At 33.6% G+C, this 21935-nt stretch overlaps 2 protein-coding genes across 2 annotated transcripts; both read left to right on the top strand.

Annotated features, from left to right (window-relative positions):
- The first annotated feature begins 588 nt into the window (after positions 1-588).
- Positions 589-5049, top strand: LOC145159979 (dynamin-related protein 3A-like). The gene is made up of 20 exons (XM_079079036.1): positions 589-1187; positions 1283-1565; positions 1659-1687; positions 1782-1883; positions 2022-2090; positions 2175-2234; positions 2314-2424; positions 2501-2549; positions 2630-2739; positions 2837-2929; positions 2998-3090; positions 3172-3309; positions 3393-3506; positions 3589-3678; positions 3751-3793; positions 3889-4037; positions 4127-4273; positions 4343-4395; positions 4488-4587; positions 4661-5049. The coding sequence occupies exons 1-20, from the start codon at positions 831-833 to the stop codon at positions 4697-4699; spliced, it is 2229 nt and encodes a 742-aa protein (XP_078935162.1). The 5' UTR covers positions 589-830; the 3' UTR covers positions 4700-5049.
- Positions 5050-11469: 6420 nt separating this feature from the next.
- Positions 11470-13559, top strand: LOC145159981 (Exostosin family protein). Its single transcript, XM_079079037.1, has 6 exons — positions 11470-11821; positions 11911-12207; positions 12373-12662; positions 12763-12995; positions 13074-13231; positions 13306-13559. Exons 1-6 carry the CDS (start codon positions 11618-11620, stop codon positions 13405-13407), a joined length of 1284 nt encoding a protein of 427 aa, XP_078935163.1. The 5' UTR covers positions 11470-11617; the 3' UTR covers positions 13408-13559.
- The last annotated feature ends 8376 nt before the right edge of the window (positions 13560-21935 follow it).

Consider the following 21935-nt stretch of genomic DNA (forward strand, 5'->3'; position numbering starts at 1 on the left):
TTCAAACCCACCAAAACCGTTTGTTACTTTAGGGAAGTAGGATGATGGGAGAGTGGTGTCGCCGGAGAAGAGACGTTGATGGGGATGCTTCGTTGATGGAAATGAGAAGAGGGTTTTTCTCAGTTCAGACTCATTTTTTTGTTGAATGGTTCAGATGGGTTTGGAGGCTAGATATCTAGAAGTCGAAAAGGTTCACTTAAAGCAAACTATAAAGCGATGTTGTGGGTTGGCAGAGGTGGTGGGGGTGAGGATATGGCGATAGAGCAAGCGTGGGCATAATCGTTGTTTCCTCCGTGAGGTTTCTGTAGTTTCCGATCTCGTCTGGCTTGTCGGAGATGTCGCCAGAGCTTGCGATCGTCGGAAATGTTGTCGGATGTGAAACTCAAACCTCCAAAACAGATTTTACATGCTATTGCAATACCCAAAAAAACAAGTTTAAGGATTAATAGTATATAAAAAAAAAAGCTAAATGAGCAAATATGTACAAAATGATTACCGTTCAAATCATTATCTCTTATAACAGTTACTTAAAAATAAATGCACGAATTTGTCTTGAAATTATGCTAAAAACCACATTTTCATAAATAACCTAAAAAATATTATGCTTTAAGACAAAGCCCTCTTATCATTGGTGGAGAATTCCGGGACCCGGTCCGGCGAACAGTAACGGTCATCACACAACAAGCAACGGTGTCCACGGTTGGATTATTCATCCCAACCTCCGAGCAAACCCATTTCTTAATCAAACAAGCCGCGCCATAATTTCTCAAATAGATTAGCGATTGCTTCTTCTAATTTGATCACACTCATCGATTTCCCCTAAATCGTTCATGGCTCACGACGTAGAAAAATCAACCTCCGTCCCACCAATAGAACCGCCACTCGGCTCCACCGTGATCCCAGTAGTGAACAAGCTTCGTGAAGTACTGGCAAAGGTCGGTGGGGGAGATTCGGAATTAGAGTTGCCGCAGGTGGCTGTCGTTGGCAGCCAAAGCAGCGGGAAGTCGAGTGTTTTAGAAGCCCTTGTCGGCCGTGATTTCTTACCCAGGGGTTCCGATATTTGCACTCGTCGTCCCCTGCTTTTGCAGTTAGTACGGAGTAATGAAGAAGCCGGTGAATTTGGCGAGTTTTGGCACTTGCCAGGGAGGAAGTTCTTTGATTTCTCCCAGATTCGTGCAGAAATTCAGGTATTTGGGTTTAGATTATGGCGTTTTAATTAGAACCAACCTCTGAGATTTTGCTACCATTACACAATGGTTTACTTCATTTTTGTTTTGTGAAGGCTGAAACTGAGAGGGAAGCAGGAGGTAATAAGAGGGTTTCAAACAAACAGATTTGCTTGAAGATCTATTCACACAGAGTTCTTGACATGACATTGGTTGATCTTCCTGGAATGACAAAGGTTCCAGTAGGAGACCAGCCATTGGACATTGAAGCACAAATCCGTGAAATGATACTCTCCTACATTAAGCAGCCACGTTGTATAATCTTAGCCATTACACCTGCAAATTCAGATTTGGCAAATTCAGATGCACTTCAAATGGCAGGGATAGCTGATCCTGATGGTAATTATCAAATATACTATGCTTTGTTGCTAGATTGCTCTATCTGCTGTATTGTTTTGTCTCTAAAGCTCTTATATACCCTTTCTTTTTCAGGTCATCGTACAATTGGTGTAATTACAAAGGTCAACATTTTCTTCTTCTTTACTTTTGTGAACTTTATATTGTTTTCTTGTAAGTCATATCATTATCAGCATTTCTTTGTCTCTGTAACTACAGTTGGATATTATGGACAGAGGCACTGATGCCTGCAATCTTTTGCTTGGCAAAACAATTCCTCTTAAACTTGGTTATGTTGGTGTTGTCAATCGTTGTCAAGAGGTAACTCATTACACTTATTCTTGCATACATACAAATTACAAAGCTTGTAGATTTCATGTTTTGAAACCTAATTAAATTTGATTTGAGAAAAGTTTGTGAATAGTTTACAACCTTCTAACATCATTTCTATGTTCACAGGATATTAAGCTTAATCGTGGAATTCATGATGCACTTGTATCTGAAGAGGCTTTCTTCCAAAGTCATCCAGTAGGGCCCAATTGTTACCCCCCCCCCCCCCCCCCCTCTCTGCATACACACAGTTAAACATATTCTTTTGTTGATGTATCACAGGTGTATAATAGAGTGGCAGATTGCTGTGGGATCCCTAAATTGGCCAAGAAATTGAATAAAGTATGAATTTTTACTAACTTCACTATATGGACTAATGTGTTAACATAAGTTTAATTGTTATTTATTTTATTTTTTTCAGATTTTTGTACAACATATCTTGAAAATGCTTCCAGATTTGAAGTCTAGCATTCGGTCTAAATTAGCTATTGCTTCCAAGGAGCATTCTAATTATGGACACCTTCCACGAAAAGTATGTATAATAATATCATATTAAATTCCATTTTTGGCATATATTTTTGTACATACTGAATTTATTTTCTTTGAAGCCTGATCAAGGATCATTGGTTCTAAACATTCTTCTCAAGTACTCCAAAGGTAACAAGTATTGTCACTCATATTACCATTATTCACTTTCCTAATAATAATATTTAGAAAGATGTTCATATTCATTACAGCTTTTGTGTCAATGGTTGATGGAAGAAATGAAGAAAAGTTAACATCTGAGGTGTATGGTGGTGCAAGAATTCATTATATCTTCCAATCAATATTCGTGAGCCGATTGGAAGTAAGTTATAATTATAAATTTAACAATTTGTATGCTAATTGTGATTATTATTTCTATAAAATTATATATATTTTATTTCATATATCAATTCTCACAGGAAGTTGATCCATTTGAGAGATTAACTGATCAAGACATCCGCACTGCAATCCACAATGCAACTGGTCCTAGATCCGCTTTATTCGTGCCTGAGGTTTTAATTAATTAATTAATTATTTAATTAATTTATATTAATAATTTAACCTTTTAATACATTTATAGGTTCCATTTCAAGTTTTGGTTCGAAGACAAATAGCTCGGTTGTTGGATCCTTGTCTTCAATGTGCTAGACTTGTATACAATGAATTAGTAAAGGTATTATCTTTTTTTCTTTTTCTTTTTCTTTTTCTTTTTTTTATAATTCAGAATAAATAAATATTTGGGAAAATATTTCAGATCAGCCATAGTTGTCTAGTGCATGAACTACAACGGTTTCCTGTTCTTAAGATGCACATTAATGACATTGTTGGGAGTTTTTTGTTTGAAGGTCTTCAACCTTCACAAACAATGATTGGACACTTAGTTGAAATGGAGGTATTAGTATTTAATCTATTACTTTTTTTTTTTTTTTTAAATTCTTAATTTCCATATTAATGGTTAAATGTTTTATATGGTAGATTGATCATATAAACACATCACATCCGAATTTTATTGGAGGAAATAAAGCAGTGGAGGTTGCTTCACATCAAGTTAGGTCATATAGGTTGGGTTCAACAACACCTAGGACAAGGGTAATATCGTCCATATGTTAAAAAATAGTTTTTTCTACTTCTTTTTTTGTTGAAAGATATGAAATACAACATTTGGAAACAGGATGGGGAAGATTCTGAAGCTTCCGGAAGCAATCGGAGATCTACTGCTATTGTTGTTAGATCTCCTACCAATGGAATAGTTCCTGATCAGGTTTTTATTTATTTATTTATTTATTATTTATGCATCACTTTTTTTTTTTCACTAAAAAATTCTACTTAATAGGGAGTAAGATCGGTTGCAGATATTGAGAAAAACGGATCACCTGGTAAGATGCAAACTTCAATCACTAGCTTTGGAATGGAATCATTCATTCCATTCCATTCCAACAATTCCTTATATTAACAGATTTTCAATTTTTAGGAAGTGAGAGGAGTTCAAATTGGATAATTTCGTCATTTTTTCGTGGGAAAGAGGTTCAAAGCCGAGGAATAGATGCTTCCGGAAGCAACTCTGACAATGGAATCCTTAATCACAAGGAGCCTGGTTCATCTATAATACATCTTAGAGAGGTGTGCCAATTCCATTCCATTCTTTCAATTCCATTCTATCAATTCCATTCTTTCAATTCCATTTTATAAAGTTTTTTGTGTGTGAACAGCCACCATTAATGTTGAATTCATCAGAAATGCATTCAGAACATGAAGCTGTTGCATTGGCAGTTACAAAACAGTTATTGGAATCATATTATACAATTGTTAGGAAAAAGATCCAAGATTCTGTTCCTAAAGCAGTCATGCACTTTTTGGTCAGTGATTTTATTTTCTTTGATATTTTAATTTGGTAAATAATAATATTTGACTGATTTTATATCCAGGTGAATCACACAAAGAGAGAGCTATGCAATGTCTTAATTGAGAATATATACAGGTGAAATTTGAAAAGGAGGAGATATTTCTACTTGGTTTTTGAAATTTACTTTAAATAAATTTAACAATTTTTTATATCTTTTTTATTAACAGGGAGAGTCTTTTCCAAAACTTGCTACAAGAAGCTGATGATGTATCTTTAAAGAGGAAGCATGTTGAAGAAACTCTCATAGCTCTTCAAGAGGCCTCAAAAGTAAGTTTATTGAATTATTAAATTGTTTTTTTTTTGTGTATTTACTAAAAATAATTTTTTTTTGTTTGATTAGCTATTAGATGAGTTACCAATCGAATCTGCAACAGTCTAAACATAAGGGTAAAATGGTCATTTGTTTGTATTCAGACAGTTGATTCGGTCAAAAAAAAGAAAGAGTCATGTGTATACAAACGTTTTATCCATACAAGAGTTAAGAGGACAAGGTCATAATCGACTTTTCCTAAGCAGAATGAGTGAGCAATTTGAAGGTAGGCTTTGATCTTTGGCATTATATTCTTATAATGTTGTACATAATTTTTTATTATGACCAAAACATTTCAAGGTTTTGTAGTCGATTGGATGTTATTGTTGTATTGGGTTTTTTAAAATAATTGTAACGAAGTTATTACAGTTGACAAAAGCATAGTGAAAATACGAATCACGATACTTGATAAGTGATTATATTTGTTTATTGTAATGTAACATGATAAATATATGATTTTTTGAAAAATTCTATTTACATATTTAAAATGCCCAACAATGACGGGGGTAAGAGGGTAAATTGGTATGTGCGTTGATGGTTATGAAAAATAAGAAAAGTAACTAAATAAGGTTAAGGTCGATATGGGTTTTAAGGGTAAAATAATCGTAAAAGGTAAGCTGGGTTTTACGCCTAATAAACATATTTCAAATAGGCTATAAGCATTTTCGAAAAAAGAAAAAATAAAACAACTAGTTAAAAACTGTTTAATTAAGTCGATAAATATTTTTATATTAATTATATTCTAACATTTGAAATGTTTATTTTTTTAATGACAAATCATCTCAAAGTTAAAGCATTTGATATTCTTGGAGCAACTTGTATATTCCATTTTATGTTTTTTATACAATAACTATACAATGAATCAATGATCATAATTCCATTGATGATTATTGTAATTCAAGCCTTGTATCATTGGCAAGCTGGTACTTCCGAAGAGTGTGTTAAAAATATGATTTCTTTTAAGTTGTCAATCTTGGAGTATAGTTTTGGTATATTAACTTAAACTAATCATCATAAATAAGCTTATTAATAAAAATATATATGTTTTTTTAATTTATAAAAAATAACTATTTATTCTGAATGTTTAATTCTATACTTGAAAATGACATGTTTTGATAAGAATATGACTTTTGGACACAATTTTTGTTTCCGTTGGTTAATAACCACAAAAATTCTTGTTTCTCTTGAGATATTTTGATATTTGCATAAAATTTTCAAAGAATTTTCTTTATTTATATATGAAATGTCCATTTTGAAATGTTTAGTATAATCGTTTTTACTCAAATATATAATTTTAATAGTTTGTGTCGTATATATTTTCAATTTACTATGTTTTTTTAAGTATTTATTAGATTTTAATTGTTCATCGAATTCCGAATTTGTTCTTGAAATTCATAATTACTTTTTTTGAACTTCGGAATCCGTAATGACATTTTTTGTCAGGAAAGTCACTTTTGTCGCTGTAGAATACTCACTTGTTGGTTATTCTACATTTTTATTGATTACTAGGTTAAAACCCGTAGAAAAGACAACAAAGAAAAACATTATTTATAATTTAAACCGGTAATGAAAAATCAAATATTTATAAACCAGCCCAACTACAATGATTTAAAACATGAAAATTAATATAGTTACAACTGGAGCCTAATTTTAGATTACTTCTATGAATATGCAAAAATCTCAAATAATATGAGACTTTTAACTTAAGCAATCAGAGGAAAACGTTTTTAAACATTAATCCATCGAAGTACAACTGACAAAAAATACTATATATATATGGTAAAATAAGTTGCAACGTTAGCATAAAATTAGAAAGTAATATTGTAACATTACCATGTTAACATAAAAAGTACGAAAACAGAAAAAACATGTAAAAAGGTGAAACGACATTGGTAATATGAATAACATATTACTGTTAATAGAAAGAAATGGCCTGAAAAGTGTTCGAACATACAACCGATATCCATGCTCTTCATCCTGGACTTGAGGAGCCAGGCCCCCACAGTGGACTTATCACGTAATAAAGTCGGAAATATTGATCCTGACAGTGATTTATCGATTAAAATCAATTTAATCAAGTGTAGTCATGTTAAATACCAAATAGAAAGTGCATGTCAAAAGAGAATGAAAAAAAAGTAAATTACGTTTTCAGTCCGTGTGTATAACCAATTTTTATAAATTTGGTCTCAAAAAGTTTATTTTGCAACTTTAGTCCTTATTTGAGGTTCTTATGACATCATTATACATTGAATTTTATAAAATTTTACATGTTTTGATATCTCAAGTACTACAAGTTCATCAATGCTATTCCCAGGCAACACATAAAAGTGAAATCAAAGAGAGAAAAAGACCAAATTAGACACAAAAAGTGACAAAAAAACAACAATGTCATACCTCAGCAGCTCCATGAAATTTAGTTAGTGGATCCACTAACTATATGTACTACAGATATTATACCAGCCAAAACCATCGATGCTAAAACAAAACAAAGTTTCAAAAAAAATTAGTAAATGGGTACATACTATATATACCTCCTTTATCAAAATAGGTCATGTAGTTTATCTCTGGTGCTTGTTGTTTTATAATACAATGCTAAAATTGGTTGGATTTTTCAGATTACAATATGCCTTGATAAGAAAAATATAAAGCATATAAATGAAATAGTATAATTATAAAAGTAACATACCAATGACTTTTAGATCAGGATACCGAGGTCATTGCATTATGAATGGAACATTATCATTGAATAATATGCACCATGTCTGCTCACGCATACAACATAAAAAATAATTCATTCACCCAATAAGAAACCTTTATTTGAACATGTAATAAGATGAAACAGGTGGAATTTCTCCAGTTGACTTTAATTGTGTAATAACACATGTAATGTGTAGTAAAACATGACATTGTGGATCTGCACACTGAATCATGAACTATGTTTTCAGTGGACTGCCTCATGGACAATGCCCTTTTCTATCCCTAATCTCCTCTTTTGGTGTAATCTACTACTATCAAAGACAATGTCCATAAATTATTGATTCAATTACCCCTGCATGTGAAATTTTTCAGTAACAACAAAATCATATAAATAGTTGTAGGAACCACTGTTAAAAAAACTTACTTGTAAGTGCCACCAATTATCTTCGTTACATCTTCCTTTCGGATAATGTTGATCTTTAATATCTGATAATAGAAACCAAGTTGAATTTCCACATAGTCAATTCCTAATAACTCCTAAATCTAGATACCTCTAAATCCAAACTTCTCAATCAATAACAAAAAAGACCCACAAAAACGTAAAATATGGAACACAAAGCCCAATGGAAAATCTCCTACAAAGAAACAGAGAAATTGAAAGACACATCATCCAAAAATAAGAAAACATAATTTTTTTTTACCTCTGGCAGTTTCATGTTTGATTTCTGCTGGCTCAAAGATTCACTTGATTAATTTTGGTTGGGGGAAAAGCTTGAAACATGATGCTTACCAGAGGATTAGGGTTCATAAATAAGAGAGGATGAAACAACGATGTTCCACCTAGTCCCAGGCCTCAGGATACCATCATTTTCCGTTTGGCAGTCCAATCCAAAGTCAAAATCAAACATTACCCTAAATAATAAAAAATTGGGAAACAATTTACCTGATTGAGATGGTATAGTGACGAAATTTGAGGAATCAATTATCTATTTCTATCATTTTGAGGTTGGATTCGTTTCTAATGCGTCGTTCCCGACTACTTTCAGTCTTCAGCGTGAGATTTCTAGAGAAGAAGATTGTGGAAACCGATGGAAATTTTGGAGTTGATGTAGTGAGATTATCTTCGTTATTTATGCCGATCTCTTGCCGATAAACCGGAAAATCTAGGAAATTAGGGAGCACAATCCTCGCAAAAGAAGTTGGCAAAGGTTGAATAGTAAACTCAATTAGAAATGAGGACCAAGAAATTCAGGTTGCTCGTAAAAATCTTGAAAATAGTCAAAATAAGATAGTATTTGTTACCAAACAATTCATTAATTCAAACCTGAATTACTATTGTTTCCGGAAAACATGAAATTTAAATTTAAATTTAAATGTTATATGAAACCAAAAAATATAGTAAGTTGAAAAAAATATCGGGATTACAATTTAACTTTAATTTAATTTAATGTTTATAAGAATAAGAATTATTCATAAAATAACACGTGACAGGTTAACATGATAGAAAATAGACATGTGGCACATTAAAGGTTTTGTTTATTAGAGGAGGTAGATTTCCTTTATATTTACATCAAATTATGGTTAATTTATCTAACATCCCTTTATTTTTCATCCATTAATACCTAAGTTCACCGACTCTTATTTAGTTGTAAGTATATTTATTTTTATAATCTTTAAAATTACTTAAACTATGTTATAAACCAATACTCACATTAATAACTAATGGATTTCATCACGTGAATTTGGAAAATAAATCATTTTAAACATATGATAGGAGCATCTTTTAACTTTACATTTCCAGATTCAACCGACTAACTCTAATCCGTTGTCCTCTCCTTGAATCTACACTCTCCTTTAATAGTATCCTAAAAAATCCTTGCCAATCCCAACAACCAATACAACTTATGCAGATTACTCATCCCATAAATGCCGGTAATGAAGCCTCCTCCATTGCAATTATTAGGAAGTATGCCATTGAGGGGTAGTTATTTTTCCAAAATTTTAGAGAAAGTTGGTTCCAGACTGGAGATCCATCATACATGTCAATGACCGAAGGAATCAAAGAGTACATATGGTTACACAGTCTCATTTAGAGTCTTGGTTTGAAAGTGGATAAACCTATCTTGCTTTGTGACAGTCAAAGTGACGGGTGTCTTGCAAAGACTCTGGTCTATCATGAGAAGACAAAACATATATTAATGTAAGGGTAAATTTCATCAAGGATGTTTTGGAATAAGAAATGTTTTCTATTCAAAATATAGATATCAATGAGAATGTAGCTGATATGTTGACAAAGTCGTTGCCCACAGAGAAGTTCAAGCTTTGTTTGGACTTAGTAGATGTTCACAAGAGTTAAGTCCCTTCATGGAGAATTAGCAGGTTAGAGAGGAAGTTATTAGTTTATGTAGTCTGGAGTATTCGAGTCAAAGTGGAGATTGTTAAATGTGACTTGAGAAATAAAGACTAATAGATAGCTGATGGGTAACTAGCTGATAGGTAGCTGGGTGATTGGTAGCTAGCTGACAGTCCGTTGTCGATAGCTAGCAGAATGGAGTCCCGGTACGGTTTTAACTAGGGTTTACGTTATACTTTGGCTATAAATAAAGACCGATATCTACGATTTCATGGTGTATCAAATCGTACTGTACTGTAATACCATGTTCAAGCTTGTAAATAAAAATATTCCCTCCTACTTGTAGATATAGGTCTTATTGACGGAACAACATAAATATTATGTGTGTGATTATGTTCTTGTTTTCTTCCTGACATTAAAAGTACGAAAATAATGTGGGATTTTTGATTTTAGGTTTTAAATACTATGAGCCTATGGGCCAAAATCGATGTTTATATCTCGAGATCATAGTTAGTAGGGACGAAAACATATATGGTGTTCCTCATCTGCTATTTTGATGACTATTTTTGAAAAATAGTTAATTTCTTGCTAAAACTTGAACATCATTAAAATATATATATATATATATATATATATATATATATATATATATATATATATGTTTTTAATCATAGTCATTGATTTTTTTAATCAAATGATTGTGATCAAGGTTAAAGAATTTGGTTTTGTTTTAAAATTCATTTTATATACAATAAAATATATAACAGTTTCATCACAAAAAACACATTTCACAATGTCCACTGTTTCGCAAAGTCCATTGTTTCAAAAGGCACACTCACATGAAATAAGCATTTGGTATAGAATGCTATTTGTGATGTAAGGATATATATATTTTTGCTATATTGTTTGATAACCATATAGTAATTTATGCTATTTTCTTTTTATGATCTTTAGTTGTTTCTAAGTCCTTTTAAGAAAAAAAAGTTAAAGAAAATATAAAGAAATGAGGGAAAAAAATAGTATTTTTAGGTTTTTAATAAAAGGAAGTAAAAAAAAAAAAAGAAAAGTATTAGTAATTTCTCCAACAGATTTTGAAAGAAAATAATCCTATACAAATATAAGAATGTATCATTGGTAATTACTGATTTTATCCTTAAATCATTAGTAATTACTGATTTTACCCTTAAATCTAATATAAAATGATTACGAAGCTTTAGCTTTATAATCACAATTTTCTTCAAACACATTTCCTATACAGTGTAGTCTCCGTTGTTGAATAAATCAATTCCTTTCTTTTTATTTTCTCTCTATTTTTTATTCCCCTTTTATTTTCTTTATTAAACTCAAAAACACTTATAGCGGCAACTGATAACACGACACAAAACTGAAATCGAATTCGTGTTCGTGTTCGTGTCGAGAGTAAAAAACATAATGTCGTATCGTGTTTGTGTTCGTGTTCAAGATTCGATATAAATTAACATGATTTAGCATTTGTTTGCCGTGTTATATATAATTAAGTATTAATTAAATAAATTAAATTGTAATTTTTATTATATTTGTCGTGTCTTGTCGTTTTTTAATTGATTTATTTTTGTGTTAGTTAAAAAAACACGACATCATGTTGTGTCGTGTGCATATTATCCAAATACACAAAAACACAGTATGATTGACTGATTTGTCACCTATAAACACTATATTAATCAAAAAATTATAAATAAATAATCACGATGTATTAATCAAAGATACGAATTTAGAAAATAAATTATTTTAATCGGTGGAGCTGGTATAGATCAATGCATCTTTGAACTTTACAATTTCACACTCAACGCTACTCCGCTGTGGTCTCCCTGAATCTACACTCGCCGTTAATAATACCGCGAAAAATCCTCGCCGGTGCCGGCAACCTATACAACTTCTGCGGATTACTCATCCCACGAATGTCGGCGGCGAAACCTCCTTCGTCGCAATCACTACCATCTTTCACCTCCATCTCTACAAAACAAGGATTGATTTTAATCCTTTCAACCCTAACCCTACTTACATTCACTTACGTCTCCTTCAGCTCCTTAGGTTCCGGTCTCCAATACAACTACTCTTATTCTCCCCCTACAACAACAGTAACATCTGTTTCCACATTGAAGGTATACGCTATTTCGTTAACTTGATTTGTTCAGATCTTTGTATTGTATGCAATAATTCTTACACTTTTGGATTTTGAAATGGTAAACAGGAAGATTTGGAAGTGGAGGATGCTGCAAGTCGAAATCCGGATGGGTTTTCGGATGTATATCATTCCCCGGAGGTATTTAAGTTGAATTATGCAGAGATGGAGAAGAGATTTAAGGTTTATATATATCCAGATGGGGATCCAAAGACCTTTTATCAAACTCCGAGGAAGCTCACTGGGAAGTATGCCAGTGAGGGTTATTTTTTCCAGAATATTAGAGAGAGTCGGTTCCGGACTGAAGATCCAGATCAAGCTCACTTGTTTTTCATACCAATTTCATGTCATAAGATGAGAGGAAAGGTGCGTTGATCTTAGTATCTTACTTCTTTTCTGCATCTTCTCTGTTTATGGATCAATTGCATTATGAGATTTCTTATGCAAATAAACCACTACAAATTAGATATGGTGTATTATGATCTTGTTAGTAATTGCCAGATTCAAGTGATCTTTTGCAATGAAATGCAGGGAACTTCATATGAGAACATGACTATAATCGTCCAAAATTATGTTGAAGGGTTGATATCAAAGTATCCATACTGGAACAGAACCCTAGGTGCTGATCATTTCTTTGTCACTTGCCATGATGTGGGTGTAAGAGCAACTGAAGGACTTCCACTTCTTGTAAAGAATTCAATAAGAGCAGTGTGTTCTCCAAGTTATGATGTTGGATTTATCCCTCACAAAGATATTGCTCTTCCTCAAGTACTCCAACCCTTTGCTCTTCCACGTGGTGGTGGAGATGATATTGAAAACAGGTTCCCATTTTGATCTTGATTTTAATTTTAGTTTATTCTTTCTCATTTACAATAGAAATTGGTTGATCATTATACATTCTTGTCATGTTTTTCAATCTAGGACTACACTTGGTTTCTGGGCTGGACATAGGAATTCAAGAATCAGAGTGATTTTAGCAAGAACATGGGAGAATGACACTGAACTTGACATTTCAAACAATAGAATTGATAGATCAACTGGTCCTCTTGTATATCAAAAAAGATTTTATAAAACCAAATTCTGCATCTGCCCTGGTGGGTCCCAGGTGAATAGTGCTCGTATTGCAGATTCAATCCATTATGGCTGTATTCCAGGTAGACATTCTTTCATCATTAAAACAAAAAGTTTCCACCTTTTATTGTTATTTATCTAATTGGTTGATTAATTTGCAGTAATTCTTTCTAATTACTATGATCTTCCATTCAATGATATTCTTGATTGGGGAAAGTTTTCACTCATACTCAAAGAGAAAGATGTGTATGATCTAAAGAAAATCTTGAAGGACATATCTAATCAACAATTTGTCACTCTCCACAACAATTTAGTAAAGGTGCAAATTTTTTTTTTTGACCCTTTTGTGAATAAGAAATGGCTAAATAAAGAAAGTCTGTTTTACCCTTACAGATTCAGAAGCACTTCCAATGGAACACACCTCCAATCCCTTATGATGCTTTTCATATGGTGATGTATGATCTATGGCTGCGTCATTCTGTCATCAAATACTAGAAAAGTCAGGTTTGCCCTTTTACAGAAAATTGTTGTTTTAAAACCTTAATTACTATAGTAAACATTTTTTCATTTTTTTGGACTTGTCATATGTTTACAAACATGTCCAATGTCTTGATTCTAATCCTTTGTAAATTAAGCCTTTTTTTTTTCTTGTTGTTTTTTTGTCTCTAATTGGTTGAATAATTTGCAGTAATTCTAGTAGAGACTTAAAAAGGATAGAGTAGATTGGTTTGCTTCACTTATGAACTTGACTATGGCTTTTAGATAGTGTTGTTTCATACTAGACTTTTATAAAAAAAAAAGAAAAAAAAAGACTTCTACACAACATGAATTGAAATTGAGACAAAATTGAAATCGAATTTGTGTCATTTCTAGTGTAAAAAACACAACGCCATGTCGTTCATGTTCAAACTTGCCACCCTTTTTGACACTTTCACATGTTGAGCAATCTGGATGACCTAATACGAATCCAAAATGATGAATCGTATAAATAAATTGGTGAATTAGTAAACTTTTTTGATTTGATGAATCGATGCTTGGTGTCCTGAAAAAAAAAAAAATAATAATAACAAACAAACTCTACCCGTTATAAATTAAGGGTGTGAATTTGAGTAATAATGTCATTTTTTGTTTGACATGATACGACAAAGTTTTATGTATGAATACGACGTAATAGAACAAGAAGTTGTGTTTTTGTTTATTTATTTATTTTTTAATTTTTTACCGACAAGAAAACAAACAAATTAAAACATGACAAAGATAACGTAAATAACTATTAGTTTATTTAATTCATACTCAATTACATGAGTATCAAAAATATATCATAGGAAACCAACAAACATTTTATGAACAACGAAGAAAGTTAGTTATCAATATGTTTGGTAGTCTACATGTTTGGCTAATAGTGTCTTACCAATTGATTAATCATGGTATAAAAATTTAAATACTATGGTAATATATATATATATATATATATATATATATATATATATATATATATATATATATATACACACACTAGGGAAATGTAAAGAATAAATTTTAAAAACATTCCTAATTAAAAAAAAGAAAGCACAATGTTATAGTTGTACACATTTTCCAAAGCACAATTCTTTATAAAAAAGTATGACAAAACTTCATAAATGGTCGTGTGGTTTCACAAAATCTGAAGTTTAGTAATTAAGTTCAAAAAACCTCACAAATGGTCCATGTGGTTTGCAAAAATGGTCCCTGTGGTTGTCAAAATTATATGGTTTTGGTCCAAAAAGATTTGGTGGTGCACCAGTGGTCCAATTTTGGATACCTTGTGCGGATTTGGTCCCTATGTCGTTAACTTTAACAGGTTGACTGTTAACTTTTTCAAATGACTATTTTACCCTCAGAGACCATTTCTGCAATTGAGTCTTTTTATCAAACCGTAGGGACCATTTATGCATATATACTTTTTAACTATTGAAGTATTATATAACAGTTTTATTTAATTATTTTTTTTTAATTTCTTTTTATTGGATTAATATTTTTTATTGAATTATTATATATTAATAAATATTATTTTTAATATATAATATTTAATATATTAATAATATTATTTTATTGGAGTATTGATTTCTTTTAATTCTTTTTTAATTTGTTTTTTAATTTCTTTTTTATCTGATTAAATCTTTTTTATTGGGTTATTATATATTATTAAATATTATTTTTAATATTATATATATATATATATATATATATATATATATATATATATATATATATATATATTAATGAGTATTACTTTATGAGATTATTAACTTCTTTTAGTTATTTTCTTTTAATTTCTATTGTATTAATTCTTTTTTGTCGGACCGAGTTTTGAGACATATTTTGAACAAAATCATCAGTTTCGGACCTTTTTCTTTGTTTTTATTATGAACAACTGATTTTTTTGTTTTTACAGCCCAAACATATTTTGGTTTATTTTGTTGTTGAAAAGTTTTCGAATTTTTGTTCAACCATTTGCGATTGTGTTTTGATTCGAATAAAATTGTTCTTTCGTCACACTCTCATTATCTTCTTCTACCAACTTTTTCAATTCTAAGTTTTATTTTATTAGTATTTCCTTTTTAATAAAGACTTGATTTGGAAACACAACATTATCTGTACCCTTGAGTCTAGGATAAACCACTATATTTGATTTAAGATAATGTTTTCTTTTGTCTTTTAACACTTTCATGTACTCCTCTGAATCTATGAAGACTTGATCTACCACAACTCTTGGAATTGGTTTCTCATTCGAAACATCATCCTCATCACTTACATAGTCCTCAACCACAATAATATCATAAGAATCACAAATTTTCGATGTCGAAAGTTGATCACTATTTACTTTTGACATTGAATCATTACATTCTTTACCTTTATCCACTGAATTAACATTAATGTCAGACAATCGTGAGCAATCGACACATTCCTCTGCCTCAATTTCACTGATATTGTCAGGATTATCTTAGATATCAGCAAAATTTTGTTGAGAACCAAGTGTCGATTTCTCAGTCATGTTCAAAATATTGACTTGTTCATTTTTGGTTAAGGTTTCATTCACAATTTTTACAAGATCATCAACATTCAAACATTCATTTATATTTACAATACCATATGCGTAAGAATCATTTGGAATTTTATCATATTCAGCTATATTACTTTCACAGTCATATGTTGTTTCATCAAATTGTTCTCTTTCAAACGAATGGAAAGGAAGCAATTTCCAATGATGTTCATCACATGCCAGCTGAATGATAAAATTTTGTTAGTTTAACATACAAACGCTTAGCATAATTACAATATATGTTTCTTTGTTTAATAAGCATCGAAATGTCCATTCTAAGTGAATCTTTATCCGTTAAAAGATTTTTTATTCTAAGATCAAGAGATTCCACTAGTCCATTCTTTTCTTCGAGTCTATTTCTAGCTTCATATAATTGGGATTTGGACTTTTCTGCTTCACTACTCATGGAGATTAACATGTCATTAAGATAAGCACACATATTATCACTTCGTCCGGAAATTGTGGTTTTTCCAAAATATGTCTCAAACTCGGTCCTGTAAAAAGAATTAATACAATAGAAATTAAAAAAAAATAACTAAAAGAAGTTAATAATCCTATAAAGTAATATTCATTAATATATATAAATATTTAATATTAAAATTAATATTTATTAATATATAATAATCCAATAAAGTTAATCCAATAAAAAAGAAATTAAAAAAGAAATCAATACCCCAATAAAATAATATTATTAATATATTAAATATTATATATTAAAAATAATATTTATTAATATATAATAATCCAATAAAAAGAATGAATCAAATAAAAAGAAATTAAAAAAATTAATTAAAAAAAAAAACTAATATATAATACTTCAATATTGTTAGAAAGAAGATATGCAGAAATGGTCCATATGGTTTGGTAAAAAGTCAATTGCAGAAATGGTCCCTAAGGGTAAAATAGTCATTTTAAAAAAGTTAACAGTCAAACAGTTAAAGTTAACGACATAGGGACCAAATCCGTACAAGGTATTCAAAATTGGACCACTGGTGCACCACCAAACCTTTTTGGATCAAAACTGCATAATTTTGACAACCACAGAGACCATTTTTGCAATTTTGTCTTTAACAAATGGTCCTTTTAGGTGACACCGTCATTTTTTGGCCGTTAATAGAATGACATTTCCGTCATTTCACAAAACAGGGACCATTTATGAAGTTTTTTCTTTATTTAAAAAAAAAAAGAAAAAAAAAGCCTAATATCCCATTGCCACTACTTCCAACCTCAAATCAAATAACACACAGACCCTATCTTCCAATCAATTACAAATTGAAACTTCATGATTCTATAAGGAAAATAAAAAAGCCTAATATCCCATTGCCACTGCTTCCAAAAACGTAATCCAAAAACCACCTAAAATATTTTTACGAAAATCACATACAATTAATATCCAATCTAAGAACTTTACCTCCAATATTAATATCAGTCTAATCCATTTTAATCATCAACTTCTCTAATTTAAAATCTTTATTGAGCTTGAATGAGCTCTTCTAAGCAAATCGATTGTTCAAGAACGATATAGATATTTGTTTTGCTGCAATAACCTGTTATGAGGTAAAGGAAATTAATAGATAAAATCATAAAACTATCAATATCACAACCCTCCTTGTCCTCTTTCTATATTCAGATTCATAAAAATTCTCAGTAATATAAATTTATTTTACATGAGTGAGATTTATTGACCTCCAATCATAAAAAGTAAAAGCTAGATGTACAATTACAAGTTATGGCATGATACATTTAATGAGTAACAATTCAACGATATTGACCACTTATTATACTTAAATATCAATTCCAATTAAAAATTGTAAGAATGAAACACCAATCTCGGTGAGACATTTTTACAAACACCTGGACGAGCTTACAAGTTTCTTACATTGTTCACCAAAAGAACTTTCAGACCTACTTATATAACTACAAAACTGGAAATATCTAATCTATAGATTCAAACAACATGGACTAACTTGATAATTTGGGGTGTTGAAGAAGAAATAGAGAACATAAACCTCATACCTGAAAACCAAGAACCCATGGAAATTTGAATACGTTCATATGTGGGAAGTTGAGGGGTGTTGATGTTTAGAAGCGGTGGTATGTCCTGCGGCATGTGTATAAACAATGAAACGATAGAATAGTCGGTGAAATTGATGAGGCTACAAGACATTTTATATATGTGTACTATTTCAGTAATCCTAATGTGAATATTAACATTTGATTATTCATATATTCAAAGATAATTTTTATATCTATTTATCTCTTATAAAGGAGACTCTAAATAAATAGGCTTAATGACCTAGAAAGGTAACGAACTTTTGTCTTTGTCCACATTTAGGTAACCATGTTTTTTTTGTTCACATTTGACCATTGAACTTGTTTGACTTGAATAGGGTAATATGACCGGTAATTACGGTAATATTACCCTATTATGAACACGTCAAACAAGTTTATTGGTATAATGTGTACGAAAAAAACATGGTTACCTAAATACAGACAAAAATCAAAGTTTCTTACCCGTTTAGGTAATACTGGACAAGAACCGTCTTAGGGACTGTGTACCCTGGGATCAGGCTCCGACAGTCAATGAACAATTAGGTTAGGCTTGGTCTAACCCAGTTTAGTCCCGGCTAGTCATGGGCTAAGTTGTGTTGCTCGGTCTTTAAAACACATACAATGTAACATCCCAATTTTCAAGGCTAAAAAAATCATTTTTAAATTAAGTACCTCATGAAATAGTATGCCAAAACATTGACAAGTTACATCAACTTATATAAAAAAAACATAACGTCATGTTTCAAAATCACAATATCAAGAGTTATGAAAATCAGAGTACAATCCCAGAAACTCCATGCGGAAATCATGTGTGTGATGCGCTGCTACACTGCCGACTCCTTCCCCTTGGACGAAGAGGTACCTGAAACCAAAACTGAAACTGTAAGCACAAAGCTTAGTGAGTTCCCCCATCATACCATATACCAAAACCACATACATATTGCCGGACAATTTTGGGGTGCCCGACCTACCCATGTCAAGCCATTCTGGGGTGCTGATCTACCCATGTCAAGCCATTCTGGGGTGCTGACCTACCCGTGTCAGGCTATTCTGGGGTGCCGACCTACCCTCCTGTCTATCTCAATCGAATACGGGGACTATTTCACTCCCTACCGCTATCATATAATGTCATATCATAATCGTGATGTCAGACATATCTGGGGTGTCCGACCTACCCATTGGTCCTAGCGACCGAATCGGGGACTAGTCCCCTCCTACTGATACTATCTCACATAACATAGCATACTAGCATACACATATATCAATCAAAAGCAACCCAGATGATTATCACAAAGACAATCACCACAACTAAACAATTACCAGTGGGCCGACCTTGGTGCCTTAGACCCACTTATACTGGAAGGTAACTCACCTCGATGTCGTGCAGTGTCTGAAATGTCCTCGACGTGAAAGTCGACTCCCTTTGACTCCTCAATCCCTACATGGCAACCCTTCTAAATCATCAATTCGAACATGCAACCCAAACCAGGGTCAACTCAATTCAGTCAAAGTCAACATCCAATTGACCTGACTCGCCGAGTTGGTCAACCAACTCGTCGAGTCCATATCCCTCTAACTCGAATCAAATCCCCGACTCAACTCGTCGAGTCTAGCAAGAACTCGACGGGTTCTTCCTCAATCATACCATCGGGCCCATCTTCATCCGACTCGCCGAGTTCGACCTTGAACTCGTCGAGTTCATCTCCCTCATAAGAATGTGTCCAGCCTATGACTCGCCGAGTTGTATGATCAAATCGTCGAGTCCATCTTCAAAGATTGGGAGATTGCCTTGGATTCGCCGAGTCTGTTCATACACTCGCCGAGTCCTATGATTCCCAGGTCCCTTTACGCGTCTAAACACATGAGGGACTTCCTCCCTAACAACTGGTCCATCCACAGAAAGGATTTGGTGGTCAATACACCGCGACTCGCCGAGTTCCAAGAACAACTCGTCGAGTCCATCCTTGACCAACACTGTACAGTCGATTTAAATGGGTCTTAACACACCAAAACCATAGATCTGGCCTCCTAATGTCCATTTTACACGCAAAGTTCCAAACTTGGTACACATGCAAGGGGTCTTTGGCCCAAAAAGCCATAAAAGATGGCCTCCAAAGTGCATGGGGTGTTCATGGCAACAAAATGGGCACCTTTGTGCCATAAAACCCCCCAATAGACCTGGATATAAAGCATACACTGACTTCCAGCACTAAATCCCGAATACAACCTCTCTAGGGCTTAGAAAGATGAAGGAAAAGGCCCAAAAATCAAGATCTATAGACAATGGTTCAACTTCATACCTCCAATAAGCTGAAAATGAGCTTCAAACTCTGGATCTTCTTGTTTCCCCTTGTTCTCACAAGTTCATTCCCTCTTCTCAAGCTTCACAACCCACCAAAAGCACCAAAATGGCCTTAGAACACACAAAAACAACTAGGGTTTCGATATGATGTCTTCTGGGAGTACAAGGGACGATGGAGGTTGAGATAAGGTGTTTAAATAGGGTGCAAACCCTCAAAATTTAGGGTTTCACTCAAACAACGCCTACTCGCCGAGTCGGTCTCCCGACTCGTCCAGTAGGTCACTTAAACTCCCGCGGATCACGACTCTACTCGACGAGTTGGGCGACCAACTCTTCGAGTCCCATAGAAAACACATGAATTTATTTAATTAAATACGTACCAGGAATCGGGTGCTACAAATCTCCCCCACTTATTTTAGACTTCGTCCTCGAAGTCTGCTGCTGAATCTGGAAAGAGCTCGGGGTAATGCTCCCTCATCTCTTCCTCCGGTTCCCAAGTCCATTCCGACCCCTTGCGGTGCTGCCATTGCACCTTTACCAGCTCCACTCTCTTGTTCCTCAGATCCTTCGACTTCCTGTCAAGGATCGCCACTGGCCGCTCGATGTAATTCAGGTTGTCATCCACCTGAATATCCTCCAAGGGTACAATTGCCGAGTCGTCCACCAGGCACTTCCGTAACTGGGAGACGTGAAACGTACTGTGAATCTGACTGAGTTCGGCTGACAGGTCTAGCCTATACGCCACCTTGCCCACCCGGGCGACAACTCTGAAAGGTCCAATATACATGGGGCCCAACTTGCCCCGCTTCCTGAATCGGATGACGCCTTTCCAAGGCGACACCTTCAGGAGGACCATATCCCCGACCTGAAATTCCAAGTCCGAACGGCGCTTGTCGGCATAACTTTTCTGCCGACTCTGCGCAGTCTGAAGCCTACTCCTAACCTGCTGAATCCTCTCTCGTCTTGAGCACCACTTCGGTGCTCCCCATGACCCTCTGTCCGACTTCACCCCAACATATCGAGGTCCTGCACTTCCTCCCGTACAACATCTCAAAGGGAGGACGATCGATACTCACGTGATAGCTGTTATTATAGGAAAACTCAGCCAAAGGAAGGTAAGTATCCCAACTACCTCCAAAATATAAAACACACACCCGCAGCATATCCTCCAGGGCCTGGATGGTCCGCTCACTCTGGCCATCCGTCTGCTGGTGGAAGACAGTGCTGAAGTGCAGACGGGTACTCAACTCATCGTGAAACTTCTTCCAGAATCTGGAAGTAAACCGCACGTCCCGGTCCGAAATCACCCAAACTGGCACCCCGTGCCGAGCCACCACCTCTTAGATGTAGATATCGGCCAACTTTTCGGCCGAAATGCTCTCCTGAATCGGAATGAAATGGGCGCTCTTGGTCAACCGATCCACGATGACCCAAATCGAATCCACTCCCCGTGCAATCCTGGGAAGTTTGGTGATGAAATCCATAGTAATATCTTCCCATTTCCACATGGGAATGTCTAGCGGCTGCATCTTGCCGTGTGGCCTCTGGTGCTCGGCCTTGACCTTCCTGGTCAAGCATCGCTCTACG

This window comes from Lactuca virosa, chromosome 2, assembly GCF_052849685.1.
Source record: "Lactuca virosa cultivar CGN04683 chromosome 2, Lactuca_virosa_CGN04683_v6, whole genome shotgun sequence".
NCBI classification, from domain to species: domain Eukaryota; kingdom Viridiplantae; phylum Streptophyta; class Magnoliopsida; order Asterales; family Asteraceae; genus Lactuca; species Lactuca virosa.